This window comes from Canis lupus, chromosome 33, assembly GCF_003254725.2.
Source record: "Canis lupus dingo isolate Sandy chromosome 33, ASM325472v2, whole genome shotgun sequence".
NCBI lineage: Eukaryota > Metazoa > Chordata > Mammalia > Carnivora > Canidae > Canis > Canis lupus.
In genome coordinates this window covers 6950474-6972025 of record NC_064275.1, presented here as the reverse complement: position 1 = coordinate 6972025, position 21552 = coordinate 6950474, and the positions used below count along the sequence as shown (strand labels likewise).

Genomic DNA, 21552 nt, shown 5'->3' with positions numbered 1-21552 from the left:
TAAAGTAAAATATAATAAGTACTGTCCAGATTCTATTCTCTGGCTATTCTAGATATTAGATTAAAATGAAATATCATTAACTTATAACATAAAACACATAATATGCCAAGTAGCTAAATGTGACTAGTTTTAGGACCAAGTAAAAAAAAAGGCTGGAATAATACATTTTTGATAATTTATGTTTGATGCTTGAAGGCAAAGACTAAATAGGAAAAGAACTCTGATTCAATAATGTTAAATTTTAAAGAAACACTCAAGATAAAAATGGAAATGACATTTAAAAATAGCAAGTATTTATTAAACATGAACACTGTTCTCACAATCCAGTGAGGTTGATTCTACTATTACCTATATTTATACTTGCTGAATTTGAGGCGGAGAAGGGTTTATGAACTCAAGTTGAGTGTCATCAGAGCTGATTTGAGTTTGAAAAAAGAATGTTAAATCTCTATATCTAAATTATTTCATTGTCAACCACAAATAGGTGACTACCTAATATGAATAATATTTAGCTTATTACTGGCTACATACAATATATATTGAAAAGATGAAATCAGATTGTGCAGTAAATATCCATGGTCTGAGTTCTGAGCATGTGAACAGAATTTCAGAATTTTACAGCTAGAATAGAGATCACATGTCCAACTTCCTTATCTTTCAGATAACAAAATCAAGTCCCAGAAGAGTACTCAGAGATCTGTCCCAGATCAAACAGCAAATTAGTGAGGGTCTTGGAACTAGAACACTTAATTATTCTCTGGATTCCTATATCAATACTTCTAATGTATTATAAACCAAAAATGAGACTAAAACCCAAATAATCAAAGCCAGAGCAAAACAAGAATAAGCTTAAATAAACAGAAATTAATATCAAGATTAAGAAAAACCTCCATTTCAAATCCATTTGAGGTGGAAAGTTCTGCTTTTAAATGTAGTTTTAAAAGTTTTTAAAGAGATGGATCTTATGTTTAAATGGAGTAATAACAAGTTGGTGAAGAATTTAAAAGAAAATTAGAGTTTACTTACTTTCTCTTAGGTATGATGAAAGACTATGAGTCAAATCATTGGCCTTGAGAAAACAGGAGTCTAGAACACAACAAACATGTTTTGTAGAGGATTTTGCAAAAACACACATGATCAAAATAGGTTCATTGTGAATTGTGCCTTCTTGAAAAATATTGTAAAACATTAGTGAATGAGGGCTCATTATATATTTGAAAGTGTTGTTCAGTATTTAAAGCAACAGCAGCAATAAGAACAAGTAAACTTTTAACTGTCTATAATTTCTTAGAGTAATGAAATAGAAGCTTGTTCTATCATTCAATGACTAATGAAGCATGTTTATTTTTCAAATCCATAGAACAGGCAATATACAAAGATAAAGGGGGAACAGCTAACAAATCTATGTACAGATGCTCAAACTAGTCATCCTAGAAGGGCATATTACAATGATGGGATAATACTTTACACACACATTAGAATGGCAGTTATTAGAAAGATGTATAATACTAAGTATTGTGAAGAATGTAGGGTAATAAGCCTCTTGTGAAATGTAGGTGAGGTGTAAACTGGTAATAGCTATTCTAGAAAGTGGTAAAATTAAGTTGTGTATACCCTATGACCCCATGATTACATTCCTGAGTAAAGAATGGAAAGACAGTCTTACGTGGTCTATAAGAGACATATACAAGTATATTCATCCTAGCATTATTTGTGATAGCAGGGGGCAGAAAGCAACCTCAGTGTCTGTATCTGAGAAAAATCAATGACCATATGTGCTACATAGCATTTAGAAGCAGTGAACTCCATATGCACAAGGCCATACCGGCATATCTCAAAAAAGTGCTCAGTGAGGAAAGAAACAGAATGAGAAATTCAGCACATCATTTAGATAAATTGTAAAATGTACACCCATACAACAATATGACATTTTACCATCAAATATACATATTTAAAAGCATGTATTAACACATTAGAGTGAATGCTATGGAAAAGTAAAGAGGAGTGTAGATTGAGGAAGAGTGGGAATAAGCCAATAGGATCCAACAATACATTAAGAAGATTATTCACCATGACCAAGTGGGATTTATCCCTGGGATGCAAGGCTGGTTCAACACTCGTAAAGCAATCAATGTGATTGATCATATCAGCAAGAGAAAAAACAAGAACCATGTGATCCTCTCAATAAATGCAGAGAAAGCATTGGACAAAATACAGCATCCATTCCTGATAAAAACTCTTCAGAGTGTAGGGATAGAGGGAACATTCCTCAGCATCTTAGCCATCTACGAAAAGCCCACAGCAAATATCATTCTCAATGGGGAAACACTGGGGGCCTTTCCCCTAAGATCAGGAACAAGACAGGGATGTCCACTCTCACCACTGCTGTTCAACATAGTACTGGAAGTCCTAGCCTCAGCAATCAGACAACAAAAAGACATTAAAGGCATTCAAATTGGCAAAGAAGAAGTCAAACTCTCCCTCTTCGCAGATGACATGATACTCTACATAGAAAACCCAAAAGACTCCACTTCAAGATTGCTAGAACTCATACAGCAACTCGGCAGTGTGGCAGGATACAAAATCAATGCCCAGAAATCAGTGGCATTTCTATACACTAGCAATGAGACTGAAGAAAGAGAAATTAAGGAGTCAATCCCATTTACAATTGCACCCAAAAGCCTAAGATACCTAGGAATAAACCTAACCAAAGAGGTAAAGGATCTATACCCTAAAAACTACAGAACACTTCTGGAAGAAATTGAGAAGACACAAAGAGATGGAAAAATATTCCATGCTCATGGATTGGAAGAATTAATATTGTGAAAATGTCTATGCTACCCAGGGCAATTTACATATTTAATGCAATCCCTATCAAAATACCATGGACTTTCTTCAGAGAGTTGGAACAAATCATCTTAAGATTTGTGTGGAATCAGGAAAGACCCCGAATAGCCAGGGGAATATTAAAAAAGAAAACCATATCTGGAGGCATCACAATGCCAGATTTCAGGTTGTACTACAAAGCTGTGGTCATCAAGACAGTGTGGTACTGGCACAAAAACAGACACATAGATCAATGGAACAGAACAGAGAATCCAGAAGTGGACCCTCAACTTTATGGTCAACTAATATTCTACAAAGCAGGAGAGACTATCCACTGGAAAAAAGACAGTCTCTTCAATAAGTGGTGTTGGGAAAATTGGACAGCCACGCGCAGAGTAATGAAACTAGACCATTCTCTGACACCATACACAGAGATAAACTCAAAATGGATGAAAGGTCTAAATGTGAGACAAGATTCCATCAAAATCCTAGAAGAGAACACAGGCAACACCCTTTTTGAACTTGGCCTCAGCAACTTCTTGCAAGATACATCCGTGAAGGCAAAAGAAACAAAAGCAAAAATGAATTATTGGGACTTCATCAAGAAGCTTCTGCATAGGGATCCCTGGGTGGTGTAGTGGTTTGGCGCCTGCCTTTGGCCCAGGGCGCGATCCTGGAGACCCGGGATCGAATCCCACGTCGGGCTCCCGGTGCATGGGGCCTGCTTCTCCCTCTGCCTGTGCCTCTGCCTCTCTCTCTCTCTCTGTGACTATCATAAATAAATAAAAATTAAAAAAAAAAAAGAAGCTTCTGCACAGCAAAAGAAACAGTCAACAAAACTAAAAGACAACCTACAGAATGGGAGAAGATATTTGCAAATGACGTATCAGATAAAGGGCTAGTTTCCAAGATCTATAAAGAACTTATTAAACTCAACAGCAAAGAAACAAACAACCCAATCATGAAATGGGCAAAAGACATGAACAGAAATCTCACAGAGGAAGACATAGACAAGGCCAACAAGCATATGAGAAAATGCTCCGCATCACTGGCCATCAGGGAAATACAAATCAAAACCACCATGAGATACCACCTCACACTTTGAGAATGGGGAACATTAACAAGGCAGGAAACAAATGTTGGAGAGGGTGCAGAGAAAGGGGAACCCTCTTGCACTGTTGGTGGGAATGTGAACTGGCGCAGCCACTCTGGAAAACTGTGTGGAGGTTCCTCAAACAGTTAAAAATACATCTGCACTATGACCCAGCAATTGCACTGCTGGGGATTTACCCCAAAGATACAGATGCAATGAAACGCCGGGACACCTGCACCCCGATGTTTATAGCAGCAATGTCCACAATAGCCAAACTGTGGAAGGAGCCTCGGTGTCCATCGAAAGATGAATGGATAAAGAAGCTGTGGTCTATGTATACAATGGAATATTCCTCAGCCATTAGAAACGACAAATACCCACTATTTGCTTCGATGTGGAAGGACCTAGAGGGTATTATGCTGAGTGAAGTAAGTCAATCGGAAAAGGACAAACATTATATGGTCTCATTCATTTGGGGAATATAAAAAATAGTGAAAGGGAATAAAGGGAAAGGAGAGAAAATGAGTGAAAATATCAGAGAGGGTGACAAAACACGAGAGTCTCCTAATTCTGGGAAATGAACAAGGGGTAGTGGAAGGGGAGGTGGGTGGGGGGTTGGGGTGACTGGGTGACGGACACTGAGGGGGGGCACTTGGCGAGATGAGCACTGGGTGTTATGCTATATGTTGGCAAACTGAACTCCAATAAAAAAAAACCCATTGCATGAATAATAAATTGCTGTTTTACAAAGAAGATTAACTCAAAAACTTCACACAGCAGATTTTAGATGTACTTCCATTAAGGATATAAATACTGTAGCATATTATAAACAAATTATTATAATTTGTTTAAATAAATAGTATTATAAACAAACAAAAAAGTGGGAATAACGTATCAAAACACAATACAACACCACAGTAAAAGACAATATAACACTGAAATAAAATATAGGGGCCTTGCTCAACCAAGGACTATCACAGTCTAGCAATTATGTAGCATTATTAACTACATCCAAGATGTATAAAAAAAGCAAAATCAAGTTTACCACTCTAATTCTTTCTACAAGAAAAAGGCTTTCTATAAATACAGAAGAGTGCTCAGGAGTAAGCTATTACTAAATTAAATGACATTTATATTGTGACCCAGCATATACAACTCACATTTTGTGAGTTAACTTCAAAGATGTTGCTTCCTATACAGCTGTAGAGCCTTTGATGGTCTTTAAAACTGTAATTTCCCAAGCCTCCATATGATTAACCTCACCTGGAGAACTTTACGAAAGATCCAGATTGCTGGGACGGACTCCTTTTGTTAGTAAGTCAGAATTCCTTTGGGGTGGGCCTGGGAATTTGTTTTTTAAGTTCTTGGGTGATTCAGTTGCTGCTAGCCTACAGGCATTTTAGCCCTGATCTAAATCACACTGCAGCTCTCAGGAGGACAGCTGAGTTAACTCCAAGAAATTCCTGCCTCAAAACTAATTAAGTGCCCATGTGTATGACATTAACAATGTACAGTGAACAATATTAACTGAAAAGACATGTTCTTGCCCTACAGACACAAATAACCTCAAATCAGAACCAAGTTAGACATTCAGCAAACTAATAGGAACAGTACTTCATTATCTGTATTCACCTTATATTTATGCTTCTGCCTCTGCCTGTTCGAAATAATCCAGTGTGTCCCTCCTCTCACCTACTATGGACTTCCTCTCTGTCCTTAGTCTCGTATGTAGCAACTGGGGTCTTTTCTCCCAAACATTCTCAGAATGCATTATTCACTATGTCTCAGAAGGGCTTAATTTCTTAACTGAAAATAAAAACCTTTTCTTTTTGTCTATAAAAGTTTATTTAACATCTTCCTTCCTTCCTAAACCAACCTATGACCATACATTCTTATTTAACTACGTAACTGAACTGTAATAGAGCAATAATATAGTGTAAACTTACTATGGAACTCAAGTGACTTTTAAAGGTTTCTTCTGACCTCTATATCTCTACAATACCAGGAAACTAATATTTATAATGTTCCATAAGTATACAGAGTAGCAGCAGTCCCACGATCTCACAGAAGAGTGCTAAGGAGGTATACTTATCCTTCTGGAGTTGGAGGTATACTCTAACAAAGAACTGGAAGGAAAAAGCAACCACTGAGTCAACTTTAGTTAAACTTTGAACAGAGGCTTTGTTACAACACTTCATTCCTGCGATAGAGCAGTCAGGACATAGCTCTCCTCAAATAACTATGCCCAGAGAGGGGTGGTTTCTAACTTCTGTTGGAGCTGTTGGGCTTTGTGCCTCTAAAGCTCCAGATATCGCTCATGTGGAAATGAACTCCTTAAATTCCCTAAAGGGTATTCCTTTTGGAAAAGAAACAGATGGGCACTCATGTCTCCAAACTCAATGTGCATTTTTTTAAAAAGCACATCACAAAGGAATTATAAAAATTCAGGGAACAGGATGTTTTCAGCTTCTTAAGCCTCTAGAAGGCATATAGTTGTAATAGAAAAGGAAAATCAAGCTACCCTCGACTTTTTCCAACAGCAATAATTAGATATCCCTTGTTATCTATAAACAGCTCTCCTGGAAGAGCGGTACCCAAACTTTGTGTGGTTTGATTTTGTAACATCTCTTTTCTTTAATCTCTGCTCTGAAGAGTTAATAGGATGTATCAATATTTTCAAATTAATTCAGTTGTTTTAAGAATTTTGCAATATCTTTTTAACTTAAGTATAAATACTCTAAGGCAGTAGATGTCAAACAGTAATAGGTTTATTTAAGAGTCTTTTGGGGTGAGGTGTCAGCTTTGCTAAAAGTGCAGAATTTTATTACTATCTTTAGATAGTTTGCTTGAAAAAGTCTGGCCTGGGACCTAAAACATTACCACAAAAACCAAACTGTAACTAGAAATCTGTGATAAGCACAACAAAACTAAGATGCTTATTAACACTAAAGTTGGAGTGCCTGGTTGGCTCAGTCGTTTGAGTGTCTGATTCTTGGTTTCAGCCTCCATCATGATTTCACAGGTCTCACAGGTGGTGAGACTGAGCCTGGCACCGAACAATCCCCCAACCCCCAGTGGAGCCCCTTGCTGGGCTCCCTGCTCAGGTCCCTGCTCAGCATTGGAGTCTGCTGGACATTCTCTCCCTCCACCCCTCCCGCCACTTGAACGTGTGCACTCTCTTTCTTTCTTAAGTAAATATGTCTTTTTTTTTTTTAAAGCTGAAGTTCTTGTCTATAAAAGGTGAGTAAATTAATGTTTCATATCTATACTTTTGAATGTGTGCTTTATTTTAACTTCTATTCTCAACGAAGGGTTCTTACTCCTTTAAGGATGCTAAAACAAAAAAATGCACTCAGCAATCAGCTTTTTCTTTAAAAAAATGCAATTACAAATCTTTCTTTAGATTGAACAAATACCATTCAGTATCTTAATAAAGAAATCATTCGGAAGTTAAAACTATGAGGTTGAGGAAAGGAGTCTCAGCACAGGGAAAACACATTGATTCACCAGCCGAGATACCTAGGTGTATCATATGCAGTAGAGGAAGATACACTGCTTTTGCTTTTCCTCATCAGGAAAGCTGACAGTAATAACAATGAGGCTTGCTAAAATGACTAACCCCAGAGTAGAAAGGGGAAAAAAAATAAGGAAAAAACCAAATAAGTCTGGTTGTACCTGGTAGGTTTAGTTCTTCTAATTCAATCACTGAGCGGCTGCTGCTGAAATAGTCCTTCATCAAGTTCTGCAGGTCTTCAGGGGTCCCCGGTTTTGGCTCTGATTTTGCAAGAACATCAGTAATTTTCTTCTAAAACATGAGAAAGGAAGAAAACCTCAGAGAAGATAGATTTTATTTTATTTTATTTTTTAATATTTTTTTAATTTTTATTTATTTATGATAATCACAGAGAGAGAGAGAGAGAGAGGCAGAGACACAGGCAGAAGGAGAAGCAGGCTCCATGCAGGGAGCCCTACGTGGGACTCGATCCCGGGTCTCCAGGATCGCGCCCTGGGCCAAGGGCAGGCGCCAAACCGCTGCACCACCCAGGGATCCCCGGAAGATAGATTTTAGAATGACATTAGCTTAGAATACGTTGAATCCTCTGGCACTTAAACAGCATGTAGATTTTGGCAATAGCTGAGTGTGAATGTGAGTTCTAATAAATACACTTGAAAAAACTTAATACTTTTTGGATGTATAGCTACTGATTTGAAGAATGAATGGGTGATCTAAAAGTCTCCTTGTAACTCTTGGTCTGTGGCTTCCAAGAAAACTGAAATTTCTGTAGGAGTTTCCATAATAGGGCATTATTTTCTGTTAAAAGTCAAGAAATTGTGTTGCTGTGGAAACCTCTCTTTAATCCTTTGATGATTTTTATTCCTGGGAGAGTAGAATTTTGAGAATTTTTTGCCTAACCTGGTTTTTAAGGCACTGAGTCTCAGTTTGGATTTCTGGGATTAAAGTAAAACCCGCAGGAGTAATCTGAGCACTGGAGCCTACTGCAAAAGGGGGATTGTAGACTCTGAATTCTCAAGTCTTGGGAGAGAGTTGTGAGGTGGCCCTGTGGAAAGCAGAACAGGAATGACTTTACAGCATCTATTTTGATTTGAACTCATTTATGTAGCATTTACTGAGTGCCTGCAATGTATTAGGAACACTGTTCAGTTAATTTTCATCATAAACTTCCCTTCTCATTTCCTTCTAATGTTTCATCAAATATCCACAAAAGCCACTACTCACCCCCACCCTCAGCCTTTTCAACTCCTTCCACAATATCCTCATTTCTATACCACTGCCAAGAATGGTCAAAGTTCTGTCAAATGAATTAACTTTTAAAAATATGTCATCAGTAGGCACATTTTAGCATGATCTCAGCCAAGGCTAAAACTATCTAGCTAGAGTTTTGACCTTGAGCCACCAAGAACTTAACACTCCTGAAGGCCATTAGTGTACAAACTATCAAAGAGAAGTTAAAGTCACTTCTTTAAGGACTTGCCAAACCTCAGCCAATTTGGCATCTCCCATCTTTCTATTTGGCCATTTGTGAGCAAAGAAAACATATGCACATATACCCTTAACTTTCTAAAAGCTTGCTGTTAAGTAATTGGTTTGAATCCATCTTCTTTCTTCTAATCCCAATCATATTTCCTCTGCTGAATTCAGCAGTAGACCTTTTTGGCAGGGAGAGAATTACACCACTGTTTTCACAACTGTGGTGGAAGGTCAAAGCTAACCACACTTTCTCTAAGGTTGAGCCATAAGAAAGTCTGTGTAGGAGCAATACAGTCTTCCACGCACTCATAGGCAAGTATTAAAATGCAATGCTTTAAATTACGGTTCCAAATTACAGTGAGAAATACCTTATACTACTGTCATCTGGTTAAATTTTTTTTTTTTTTACTAGTACTCTAAGATATAAGGTTTAAAAAACAGAAATGGATATGAAAAGGAAATCAGTAATTTTTTTTCCTTGGGCAGGACCAGAAAGGCCAGAGGGCAGAACAGCTTTGGGCTTCTTCTAGACTTAGAAATCCATGTCTATCTTCTAACAACAATGAAAACAAAGGTGGGTAACAATAATGTCTGGTGCTCCACATGAATGAAATAGGAATCAGAAGAATTTATTTTTAGCTTCAACAAAAACACTTAATACTAGTGACCTTAGGAAAGTCACCAAACCTCACTGTATATTATAATCTCTAAAGTGGGAATTACAATAGTTGCCTCATCAAAGTATACTATACAGAAATGTGAGGTAAATCACTGGGGGTTGTAAGAAAATTTTAAGAAAAGTATTAATATACCTTTCTTCTCCTCCTTGTCTTGGTAGCATCTTCTTTTGTTTCCTTTGGTTTTATCAAGAAACATTCTTTAGGCTGTAAAGAGATACAGATGAGGAAATTTTCATCTTAGCATGATAAGGTGTCAACTCATGGTAGGAACCCCAAAGTACCTAGGCCATATACGTATTCTTCATAGTATCTTGGTAATATATAGACAGTGATGTTGGAAGACCCATAGGCTACCAGGCAGGGACTAGGCTGAGGAAATTTGAAAAAATCAGAAAGTGCAGATGATTTGAGACTGGAAAATCTTTGAACTCAGGTCAAAATGTGTGTTTGAAGTGGCAGTGCAGGGTACTAAAGATTGAAGACAGTGGTTAGGTTTGTAAAATACAGGTAGAAATAGATATGATTAAATTAAGATGTAGTAAGAAAGTTTTTGACTATTGTGACTGGCATTTTCCATGAACTAGCAATGCGTGAGCCTGTATTTCCATGTCATTGGTATACTGTTTTGTTATTAACTCCTTTCCTCTTTCAGTAAGCATTGAAAAATGGAAGTAGGACCTATTTACTTACACTTTTATAAAACCAGCTACACCAAATGCCTTACTTATCTGTAGTGACTGCAAAATGAATGTTTCTGCTGATGGTCTGACAAAAGTTTCAGCACAATGACATTCTGAGTAATCAATTTTGCCTGTTGCCTTGACCTTCGAATACCCTATCTAGTTTAGTGCTATTTTTACCCTGATGGCTTTTTTTTCAAATGTAGAAAAACAGGAGATTTGGATTAAGACCTTGATTTATAAAATAGAATGCCTTGGATTCCATATTTATTAATCATAAGCAGGAATATAGAATGTTTCCTGTGCTGGTTCTTTTATGCAACATTTTCAAATAAGTTGCCAAGAAAGATATAAAATATGAGTAAAAACTTATTCTGAGTTTTTCCTGGATTAAGTTTCCATTCCAACTAGAAAGTACTCAGTTTAAGCTGGTAAGCTACTAACTAAAACAATCTTGTCTCTACTGGCTCTGTTTTAAATGAATACAGATGAAGCTTTTTATTGAAGTTTGCAGACAGCCTGCAGATTAAGAATGCCTATGCCTTGAAGTCAGATATATACATATATCTATATAATGTAGATCTCTCTATATATCTACAAATTTCTTCAAGACATGGGGTCAGGACCAGCAGTTTCTAGACTCTGTTTCAGTTAGTAGAAAGGCAGATTCAAAGGTTTAGGATGAAAGTAACATGTGAATCTTGAGATTTTAGCCTCTTCTCAGTTAAAACGAAAACCTGCCAAAAGCAATTGCATCATAGCTAAAAAGAAAGATATTATGACCTCTCTTATTTAGAAAGTTAAGCTGTCTTGTGGATGCAGATACATGCCAATTTGATGCTGGTACATGCCAATTAGAAACTGGGCCAAGGCCACTAATATGTCACAGAAGCTGCCAGATGGTCATAAGAGTCCAATTACAGGCCAGGCTAACATTCAGCTCAGCTCATGCTCTTAAGGCAAAGGCCTGGATATGATTAGCAGATTTCTCAAGGCATACTGTAGTATCTTGTCACCAGTATCAAGCTTTTTGGGAATCAGATGTAGCAACCTGTTCCATTTTGTTATTTAGCAAATGAGGGTGCTCTCTAACAGTATGTTCAATGTGCAGGGTTGTATTTATGTTAGGTTTACAAAGTCAATTAACTCTAACATGACATAAATTAAGTCTAGAAATAAGCTTGCTTCTAGGGATATGGACTGTTCAATTCTGGAAGAAAAAATAATGTAATTCTGAATCATGCATAGGAAAAAAGAAACATGCTTGGTGAACTGTTTTAGTTAAGACACACTGCATGAGGTTAAATGTTAGGTTCAAATTCTTAGATCATCCTAAAAGAAATACAGTATACTATTTGTTTTCTGGGAGTAGTTACCTTATGTGGTTGAGTTTGGGCACTAGTAAAGAAGGTAAGTTTATGGGGGCAATTTCCATAGAGGGGTGATGGCTTTATGAAGAAGTACAAATCCATTTTGCTAAAAATTCTGAAATTTAGCCAGCTACCTTACAAATACTGATGCTTACCCGAAGAGAAACTAGGTAAAAAGATGCAGAAGACTCAGGCCAGACTAGCTAACCATTTCTGGATACCAATTTCAACAGTCTGTCTTTGACAGTTGATAAGTAATATTTCTTTACATGAAACCTAGTGATTTTTTAAAGTATAACTTAAATATGTAGTTTAAATATTTAGAAATATATATGAAATAAATTAATCGTTAAGTGAAGAATCTAAGGCATATTCTCAATTCCTTAAAGTGTCAAAAATTATACCCTGAACCATGAAATTAGTATTGAACAATTGTAGTGGAGAGATTTCAACAATATTTTGGAAAATGGAGAATGGTTGAAACTGGATGGAAGTGATTTAGCAGATAGGTAGAGCTAGCACCTAGGTTTCTGGAGAGGGGGAAGCTAACAGTAAATGACATTGACCTATTGGACTCTGAAAGGGTTCAGTATCTGGAGATACAAGATACTACAGATACAGAAGGGTTTAAAAGAAGGACATTGGTTGAAAGTTTATATTTAGAATGATTAGCCTCCTTCCCACCTCCCACTGGGCTATATATCTCCTGCCCAGGAAGTCAAGCAACTATCTGATTACTGCTTCCTCTCATCTTGCTCTTCCTGGCAGCAGACAGAAGGTTTAGTCTCTGAAGAGAACAAGAGGACCAAGAAATCTGGCACAGGGAAGATGGGACAAAGGTTGAGATTCCCTTCCTTTCCCTGTCCCTGTTTCAGAATGTCTTGAGCCAGGCTTATATATTATATGAAGGAGACTACTGAATTTTTTTTCTGGAAAAGTGAATGGACTAAGAAATACCACAAGAGAGTGACATTTGGGGGGCATATTAAATACAGCTTGCTATCCTACTACTCTACTATGAAGTTCACCAATCAACAAGCCTTACATATACAAAAAAATATTTCATCAGCTTTTTAGTGTCTCTTTTTAATATGAATAGACAGCTAAGATAAGTGTTCAACAGTGAGAGCAAATAAACAACAAAAAGATAAAAGATTTAAAACAATTGTAATTAATATTCTCAGAGAAGGGAAGAATTTCAGTCATGAAACAAAACAACAATAACAAAAAAGAAAACAAATAAGAAAATTGGAATAAAACTGTAGGAGGAAAGCTTGAAGATAAAGGAAATCTCCCCAAAAGATGAAAAATGGCAAGAATATTAGATTGAGAATCAGCCTAAGAGATTCAACCTTCCAATTAAAGGTATAACAGAAAAAGAAACCATATAAAGCAGTGGGAAAGGACTGATCAAAGAAATAACACAAGAGAAGCTTCTCAGAACTGAAGGAAACTATCTACAATATGAAACTCTAAATTGAAAACCCATTATGTCTAAAATACAATGAATATGAAAAATATCCAAACTGAAGAGCATCATTGTGAAATTTCAGATCATGGACAAACAAATATGACTAAAAATTTCCAAAAAGAGGAAGAGTAAGTTACAAAATACTAAGAGTCCGGAAAAAGAATTGTGTTGGACCTTGCAACAGCAATAAGGCATGCTAGGACTTAATGGAACAATGCTTCCAAAATTATGAGGAAAATTTATTTGAGAATTAGACTTTTATACCCAGCCAAACTATTGGTCAAGTTAAAAGTTAAATAAAGGTATTTTCAGGTATTTAAGGTCTCAAAAAATTGACTTCCTACCCACCGATACTAAAGGCTGTATTCTAGCAAGATAAAGGGCTAAACCAAGAAAGAGTAAGATACGGGATTCAGCAAATAAGGAAACTAATCCAGAAAAGTGTTGAAGGGGCAGTGAAGAGAAATCTCAATTGCTCAAGAGACCAAGAGAATAACCAATTCAGAGTGGAATAGGAGCATAGAGGCCTTCACGAAAACAATGAATGATCTATTTGAGCATATGGAAAATATTATTCATGGACAAGTGGAAAAGATGTTGGAATATATGGAAACAATTAACAGTAGGAACACAGCAAGCTAGGCAAATGAAGAAATGAGGCAATTATTAATGCCATGAAAACAAAGAGTTGTATAAGAAAGGAGGAATGATTATAGCATTCTCCCCCTCAGCACTGAACAGTAGTTCCGTGGTCATAATCGTGAGATAGTGACAACTGTTTTAACCAAAATGTGATACTCTGTTAAAAGGAGAATTAGCAGTCAGAGGGGGAATATGGGGTAGATGGAGAGCTGTGTCCTCATATGCTGCCTCAGGAAGTTAAGAGATCATGTCAGGAGCTGATAAATAAAAAAAACAGCAGTATAAACTATATGTTAGCAAATATGAAAAACAGCTAAAAGCTGATGGTGGTTGCCTCTGAAGAAACCCCTAGGATAAGAGTAGGAAAGGTGATGTTATTTTTTTATGAAAAACTTTTAATGGTGTTTTATTATCACTTCGGTAAAAAAATTAAATTACCATATTACAACAAAAACAAATATGTTCATTGTAAAAAAAAAAATTAGAACTGGCCTTTTAGTTTCTTTTGGGTTTGGTCAAAAGTTATTTAGTATATACCCATCAAAATGTCTAAAATTAAAAGGCTTATAATTCCAAATATTTACAAGGATATAAAACAACCAAAACTCTTATACATGGATGGTGGGAGTACAAAAATGGTACACTGGTTTTGGAAAAAATCTGTCATTTTTTATAAAACTAAATATGAGTCAACAATTCTACTCCTATGCATTTTACTCAAGAGAAATAAAAATATGTGTTCACAAAAAGACTGTATATTAATGTTCAAAGCAGATTTATTAATAATAGGCTCAAACAGTAAGTAGCCCCAGGTATCCATCAATAGAAAAATAGAAAGTGTGGAGTATTCATATAATTGAATATTAAGAAGTGTTATGAACTGAATTGTAACCCCCTCCATCCCATTAATATTTTGAAGCCGCAATCTCCAATGTGATTATATTTGGAGATGGGGAATTTAAAGAGGTAATAAACGCTAAAGGAGGTTCTAATGGTGGGGTCCTAACCCAATAGGATGGGTGTTCTTATATGAGAAGGAATAAACACCAAGGAGACACACATAGGGAAAAGACCATGTGAGGATACATTGAGAAAAGTGATCATCTACAAGCCAAGGAGAGGGGCCTCAGGAGAAACCAGACCTGTTGACCCTTTGATCTTGGACTTCCTGGCTCCAGAACTGTGAGAAATAAATTTCTGTTGTTTAAGCCTCCCAGTCTGTGGTATTTTGTTATGGCAGCCCTAGCAGACTAATATACTCAGCAATTAAAAAAATGAACCACTATACATTAGCATGGATGAATCTAAAAAACACTGCACCGAATAAAAGCTTGAACAAAAGAGCATATCCTATATGATTTCATATACATGACATCAGAACAGTGGCAGGCCCTGGGGCATGGAGTTTGGAAAGTGATTCAGAGGTGGCATGAAAGGATTTTGGGGTGATAGTAATGAGGTGATAGTAATGTTTTTTAAACTGTAGGGATTTGTGTTACAAAATTGTATGAATTTGTTAAAACTCTGTGAATGGTACCTGTGACATTTATGCATTTGATTGTATGTTAACTTTTATCTCCAAAGGAAAAAAGAAGATCTTTAAATACTGAATTAAAGTTAGTGATTTACATGTGGAAGTGTCTGGAAGGAGTCCACTGACTTTACCAATTACTTTGAAATGTATCAAAAAGTAGGTGATTGATGGATGAATAGCATTTCTGAGCACAATGGTTGTAAAATTTTGTACTTTGAGGTCACTGAGGGTGAGGGCCTGAAGAAAGTGAAGAAAATCTTATAGGAAACTGGAGGAAGAGAATCTTTGTTATGTCGTGGTACAACGTTTAGCAATACTGTTTTCTGCAGTTATGTGGAAAATAGAAATGTGTCTAATGGATCCAGCAAAGGAGATCTAATGGATTCAGCAAAGGAGATCCAAATAGTATTTAAGGTTTCACCTAATTTCTTCTGTGGCTCATAGTAAAATGGAAAAGGAAGAAGTTAAATTGAGAGGACTATCAAAGAAGTCAAGGTATATGAGTACAAATCCATTAAGACCTCAGAAAGAACAAAGGTGGTACCTCAGAGTACTATTCAGTCACATAAAAGCTCTTTAAAGAAATTAAAATTGTATCTCACAGATTCTCTCAAATATGCCTCTAGGAAGCTTCAGTTGTCCCTCAGTTGTCTAAGCAGGGGCCCACAGAAAGGAAAGTTTACTGGAAAAGATTTGTGGTTGTGATTTCTGCTCAATGGAGTAAACCATAAGAAGAACCACAAGAAGACCTACAAAATTCTTAAAGGCGTTATATATTCAGAAATATATCTCTAGTTTGAGCTGAGAAGGTGAGAGGTGGAATAAAATGAGGCAAGGTCTTTGAACCCTGAGAATTCTACTGTCAAGAAGCAGGCTGAAAGAACTTTTTAATTGCAAATACATGCTACCTTCCATTAAAAAAAAAAAAAAAAAAAAGGGACACCTGTGTGGGTCAGCAGTTGGGTGGCTGATTTCAGTTCCGGCTGTGACCCTGGGATTCAGGGTCGAGTTCCGCATCTGTGAGAGGCCTGCTTTTCTCTCTGCCTGCGTCTCTGCCTCTTTCTCTCTCTGTCTCTCATGAATAAAAAAATAAATCTTAAAGACAAAATAAAGGAAGGAGGACTCAGAGGGCAACACAAGGAACCCCAAAAGTAGAGCTGAGAATCACAGAAGAACCTTAGAAACCTGGGCCTTAAGACTTAATAAAGAAACTCCCAACATTTTCAAAAGCTGTGAGACCAATGACTCCTTGTGCCAAATACTTGAATAGAAATGTCTATGAAGGTTATTCCATGCCTGTATTTCTTTTCTTTTGTTTCACAAGTTGAGAAGAAATGTACTTAAGGTACTAAACCTGAGGACCCTCAAATGTCCCTGAACTTGATTTACATAATGAAATTCTAGACACTGAGCTTATGCTGTAAAGGGAATGGACTTTTGCCTTCCTTGTGAGGGGTGAACATATGCAGAGAAGAGGGATATAAATCACAGGGGCCAGAGGTCAGACCAAGGAAGCTAGAGTCCAAGAGAGCTACCAATGATCTCCAGGTATTCATTCCCACATTTTGAATAACTGACTTAATTCTTTTCTTTTTCTTTCTTTCTATCTTTTTTTTTTTTTTTTTTTAAAGATTTATTTATTTGTGAGAGAGAGAAAGAAAGAGACAGAAGGGGCAGAGGGAGAGGCAAAGAGAAACTTAAGCTAATGCTGCGCTGAGCAAGGAACCTGATGCAGGGCCTGATCCCAGACCGGGAGATCAAGATCCGAGATGAAACTGAGAGTTGGATGCTTAACTGACTGTGCCACCCAGGTGCCCCTACTGACTTGATTCTACCAGAATAATGCAGAAGTAATTAGATGCCAGCTTGGAGATTATGTTATAAAAAGACTGGTTTCTGTCTTATGTAGCTCTTACTTTCTTCTGCTTGGGTCACTTAGCCTGAGGAAAGCCAGTGGCAAGGTGAGGCAGCCCTGTGGAGAGGCTCACATGGTCAGGAACTGAGGCCTGCCAATAAGGAGGTCAAGTCCTCCAACTCCAGCCCACAGTTTGGCACCTGATAAGAGACATATAGCCAGAGGCACCAAGCTAAGCCATGCCTGTGAGATGAGAGAAAATATGAGATAAATACTTTTTTTGTTTTAAGCTATTAGCATCTGTGTTTGTTATGCAAGAGTAGATTAATACAAAGAGGAACAGAATTGAGACAGCAGCATGGAAAGGAAGAAGGTAAATCAGTGAGTGGGTAGGACATAGTCCTTTTTAAAAATGGTCATGAATGATTTTGTTTTTAAAAGATTTTATTTATTTTATAGAGAGAAAGAGAGCACGAGTGAGCATGAGTAGGGGGAGAATCTTCAGACTCCTCACTGAGTGAGGAGCCCGATGTGGGGGTTCAGTCTCACAACCCTAAGCTCATGACCTGAGCTGAAATCAAGAGTCAGATGCTAAACTGACTGGAGCCTGTCCCAAGAACAATCTTGAAGATGAAGAGTGGGAAAGAGATGAAATGATCAATGCTCAAATAAATAAATATTAAGAAAATATAACAGTTGAGAAAGGCGAGTAAAGAAGGAAAGGGATAAGTACTTTTACTAAAGAGTCTTTTATGATCTGAAGAGTTAAGCAAAAGGCTACCTTAAAAAACAGATGTCCAGTGTGGTCTCTGAGGGAAGAGGATGGGTCATGGAACCACGGCGATTGACATCATGGAGGCATCAATGCAAAGTCACAAAACCCCTCATAAGGAATTATATTCTGGGAACCATAATTACAAAGTCACTAGGGTTGGCTCTGAAGTGACTGGTGTTGAGGAGAGAAGAGGGTGATGCAATCTCTACAAGTAGGGGAATTCATCATTTTTTTGGAAGCAATATCTGGAAAAAAAGAAGCATTGGCAATCTTTATACTTACATTATGAAGGAGGCCAAGGATGATTATTTAGATGTGAAATGGTTGCTACAGATGATGTAGTTGCATAAGTAAAAAACTTTTATAAAGTTATAAATCTGCTGCTTGAAATACTGGACAGATGGGAGGCATGGACTCAGTAATAGAAATGTGAGGCTCAGCTACGGTAAAGGAGGGAATACCATCTAACTCAGCACATATTCTTACCTGTTGATATTTAAGCCTAAACATAGATTAAAGGATTAAAGTTGGCAGCTTATTGCCAGGAGATTCCTATACAAGTATAAAAAAAAAAACTCTTAAAGAACAGTAAAGCAGGGCACCTGCATGGCTCAGTTGGTTAAGCATCTGCCTTTGACTAAGGTCATGATCTCAGAGTCATGGAATTGAGCCCGGTATTGGGCTCCCTGCTCAGTGTGGAGTCTGCTTCTTCCTTTGCCTCTGCACTCCCCACCACTTGTGCATGTGTGCTCTCTCTCTGAAGAAAAAAAAAAAAAAACAAAAACCTAAAAAAGAAAGAATAGCAAAGCAACAAAATATTTGAAAAAAATTCAAAACTTAAATATAGCACAAAATACTTTTTAAAAAAGATTTTATTTATTCATGAGAGAGAGAGAGGCAGAGGAGAAGCACAGGCTCCCTCCCTGCGGGGAGCCCGATGGGAAACTCGATCCCAGGACCCTAGGATCATGACTTGAGCTAAAGGCGGATGCTCAACCGCTGAGCCACCCAGGTGCCTTTCTTTTGTTTTGATCCAGAGAAAAAAAATTTAATAGTTACTATTAAAAAACAAATACCTTGTTACATCTGTCAAAGGACTCAAGTGCCTAGCATTGTGCTAGGTTCTGTAGTGAACACAAAAGAAACCCTGGCCCCCAAGGCACTTATGAACTAGTTGGAGACTCAAGGTCTATATATATGTGAACAACTCTAGAAGGATTCAAGAAAGGTCAGTCTGCCCATAAGAAGGTCATCCTTGGGGTGGTGAGATGATTTCCAGAGGGAGAGAAGGGTAGCTGTAGAGAGAGAGGATGGGAACCCACAGAGGAGCAAGAGCAAGAGGGGCTGTTTGGGCAGTCAGTGGCAGTGGAAGAGAGATCCCCCTCAATCAAGGAGGGTGCTGGAAGAGGGACCCTGAGTCATCAGAGTCTAAGAGACTCCTGTGGGTAGTAGATGGCTTGTAAGTGGAGACACAAAGAGCTGAGATGGGAGGAGTGGTGAGAAAACGAGGATCTTGGTATAGTTATCCATTCTTTCATTGCACAAATAATAAGTGCCAATTTGGGGTGAGGGTCTATGCTAGGTGGTGCTGTGGAGATGCACACCAGGAGCTAGATGCAGAGCACTCCTATGAGGCAGTGGCCATAAGATTTCCCTGTGAGTTCCCTGGCCAGAGCAATTAGGACAGACTTGGAGAAAGGGGTCAGTGTATTCTGTTTACCTAAGACTTGGATTCTTTAAGATAATTTGGTAGTGAATGAAATTAGAGCAAGAGGAAGGTGGTTAAAACGGGCAGTACAATTTTAAGCTTTCATAATTTTTTTTCTTGGCAGAAAGTAGCAATGGCATGACCAACAAAGCACATGAGGACATGGTGAATTTGATTTTCATAAATTGAAAGAGAAGGGACAGGTGAAAAAGGGACCAGTGAAAAGCATCCTCAGCACCTGGCTCACAGCCAGCCATCCCAGAACCCATCTCTGTGAGCCTCAGGTAATTTGTAAAATGGGGTACTCCCTACCTCACAGTACATAGGGTATCCCCTACTTCATAGGACCATTTGAGTCATGGTGTCTTGCACAGTGCATGTGGTGAGTGCTCAATAAATGATCTTTATTATTGTTGAAACCTAGGCTGGCAAAAGATAGGTGAATGCTCACAGAAACGGGGAATGTATTTCACTTTCTCCTTTCCCACTTTTCCTATTCTTCCTATGATTCCCTGCCATTTATCTAACTTGATGGTTGTGGGAATAGAAGAGCCAAGGAGGGAGCTTAAAAAAGGTGGAAGTTTAGCAATGTATCTAAAAAGGTAATAAGAAGAAGTAAAGGTAGATACTTGGGCAAATTTAGTTTTTCTGTAGTGAGTCTTGAAAAAAATGAGAAACTAGCAAGAAGAAAATTAAGAAAGAAAGGAAAAAGAAAGTCAGTGGGGGTCTAAAGAAAGATATTTGGAAACAAGTTCTGCAGGTGAGTACTATAGAGGCAAAGGTCAAAGAAGGCATGACTATGGTGTGGTCAGCAGGATAAGCTAAGGTAAGATTAAACTCCACCTTGGTGAAATAAATCAAAAGATTAAAGATGTTAACCTGTAATCCTCCGAAGGAATGGTTGAAACTAAAATGGAGGAGGGAGTCTGGGAAGGTGGCAGTAAGAAGATCACTTCAATCCATGGATATACCCCCAAATAGCAGCCACATCAGTGCAATGAACACAGAAAATGACCCAAAGAAAGATTAAAATAATATCGTACATCTTTTCTGACTACAATGGTATGAAACCAGAAAACAAACACAAGAAAAAATCTGTCTACCCTTATGTTTACTGCAGCACTATGTATAATAGCCAAGAGTGGAAGCAACTCAAGTGTCCATCCATAGATGAAGGGAAAAAGATGTCATACACACACACATACCCTGAAATATTATTCAGCCACACACACACACAAAAAATGAAATCGTGTCCTTTGTAATAACATGGATGGACCTGGAGGTATAATGCTAAGTGAAACAAGTCAGTCAGAGAAAGAAAAATGCCATATGATTTCACTCATATATAGAATTTAAGAAACAAAACAAAGGAACAAAAGGAAAAAAAAGACACATGACGGCTATATAACATGCTGCTAAAAAAAGGATACAAACCAAAAAACAGACTCTCAACTACAGAGAACAAACTGTTGGTTGCCAAAGGGGAGGTGGGTAGGGATGGGTGAAATAGGTAAAGGGGATTAAGAGTACCCTTATGATGGTGAGCAGTAAGTAATCCATAGAATTGTTGAATCACTATATTGTACACAGGAAATTAATATAATCCTGTATGTTAATTATAGTTGGGTAAAAAAAGTAAAATAAAATAATAGCAAAAAGAAAAAACAAAAGCTAAAACTGATATAGGGCCTTGGACAAAAATATTTAATGGCTGGAGAGAAAACGTCAATGATTACATATTAAGTATGTATATCTTCTGTATTCCCCCATCCCGCTAGGAAAAAAATAACAAAATAAAAAAGATGAAGTGTCATTTACTATAATAATGATCACTTTGGTGCTTACTCTTTGCCAACCTGTTTGAAGTGCTTAACAAGTATCAGCTATTTAATCTCTACCAAAACTCTGTGAGGAAAATATACTTACTA

The 21552-nt window shown here is 37.4% G+C and overlaps 1 protein-coding gene across 10 annotated transcripts in view; it reads right to left on the bottom strand.

The window, feature by feature from the left end:
* Positions 1–21552, bottom strand: part of COL8A1 (collagen type VIII alpha 1 chain) — a 531560-nt gene that overhangs the window by 10951 nt on the left and 499057 nt on the right. For all 10 annotated transcript variants that reach the window (XM_035710130.1, XM_049105304.1, XM_049105303.1 and 7 more), the window contains 3 exons: positions 9722–9793; positions 7595–7724; positions 1027–1086 (listed from right to left, as the gene is read on the bottom strand). In XM_035710130.1, the coding sequence (XP_035566023.1) occupies positions 1027–1086; positions 7595–7724; positions 9722–9793 (262 nt within the window). The remainder of the gene's footprint in view (positions 1–1026; positions 1087–7594; positions 7725–9721; positions 9794–21552) is intronic.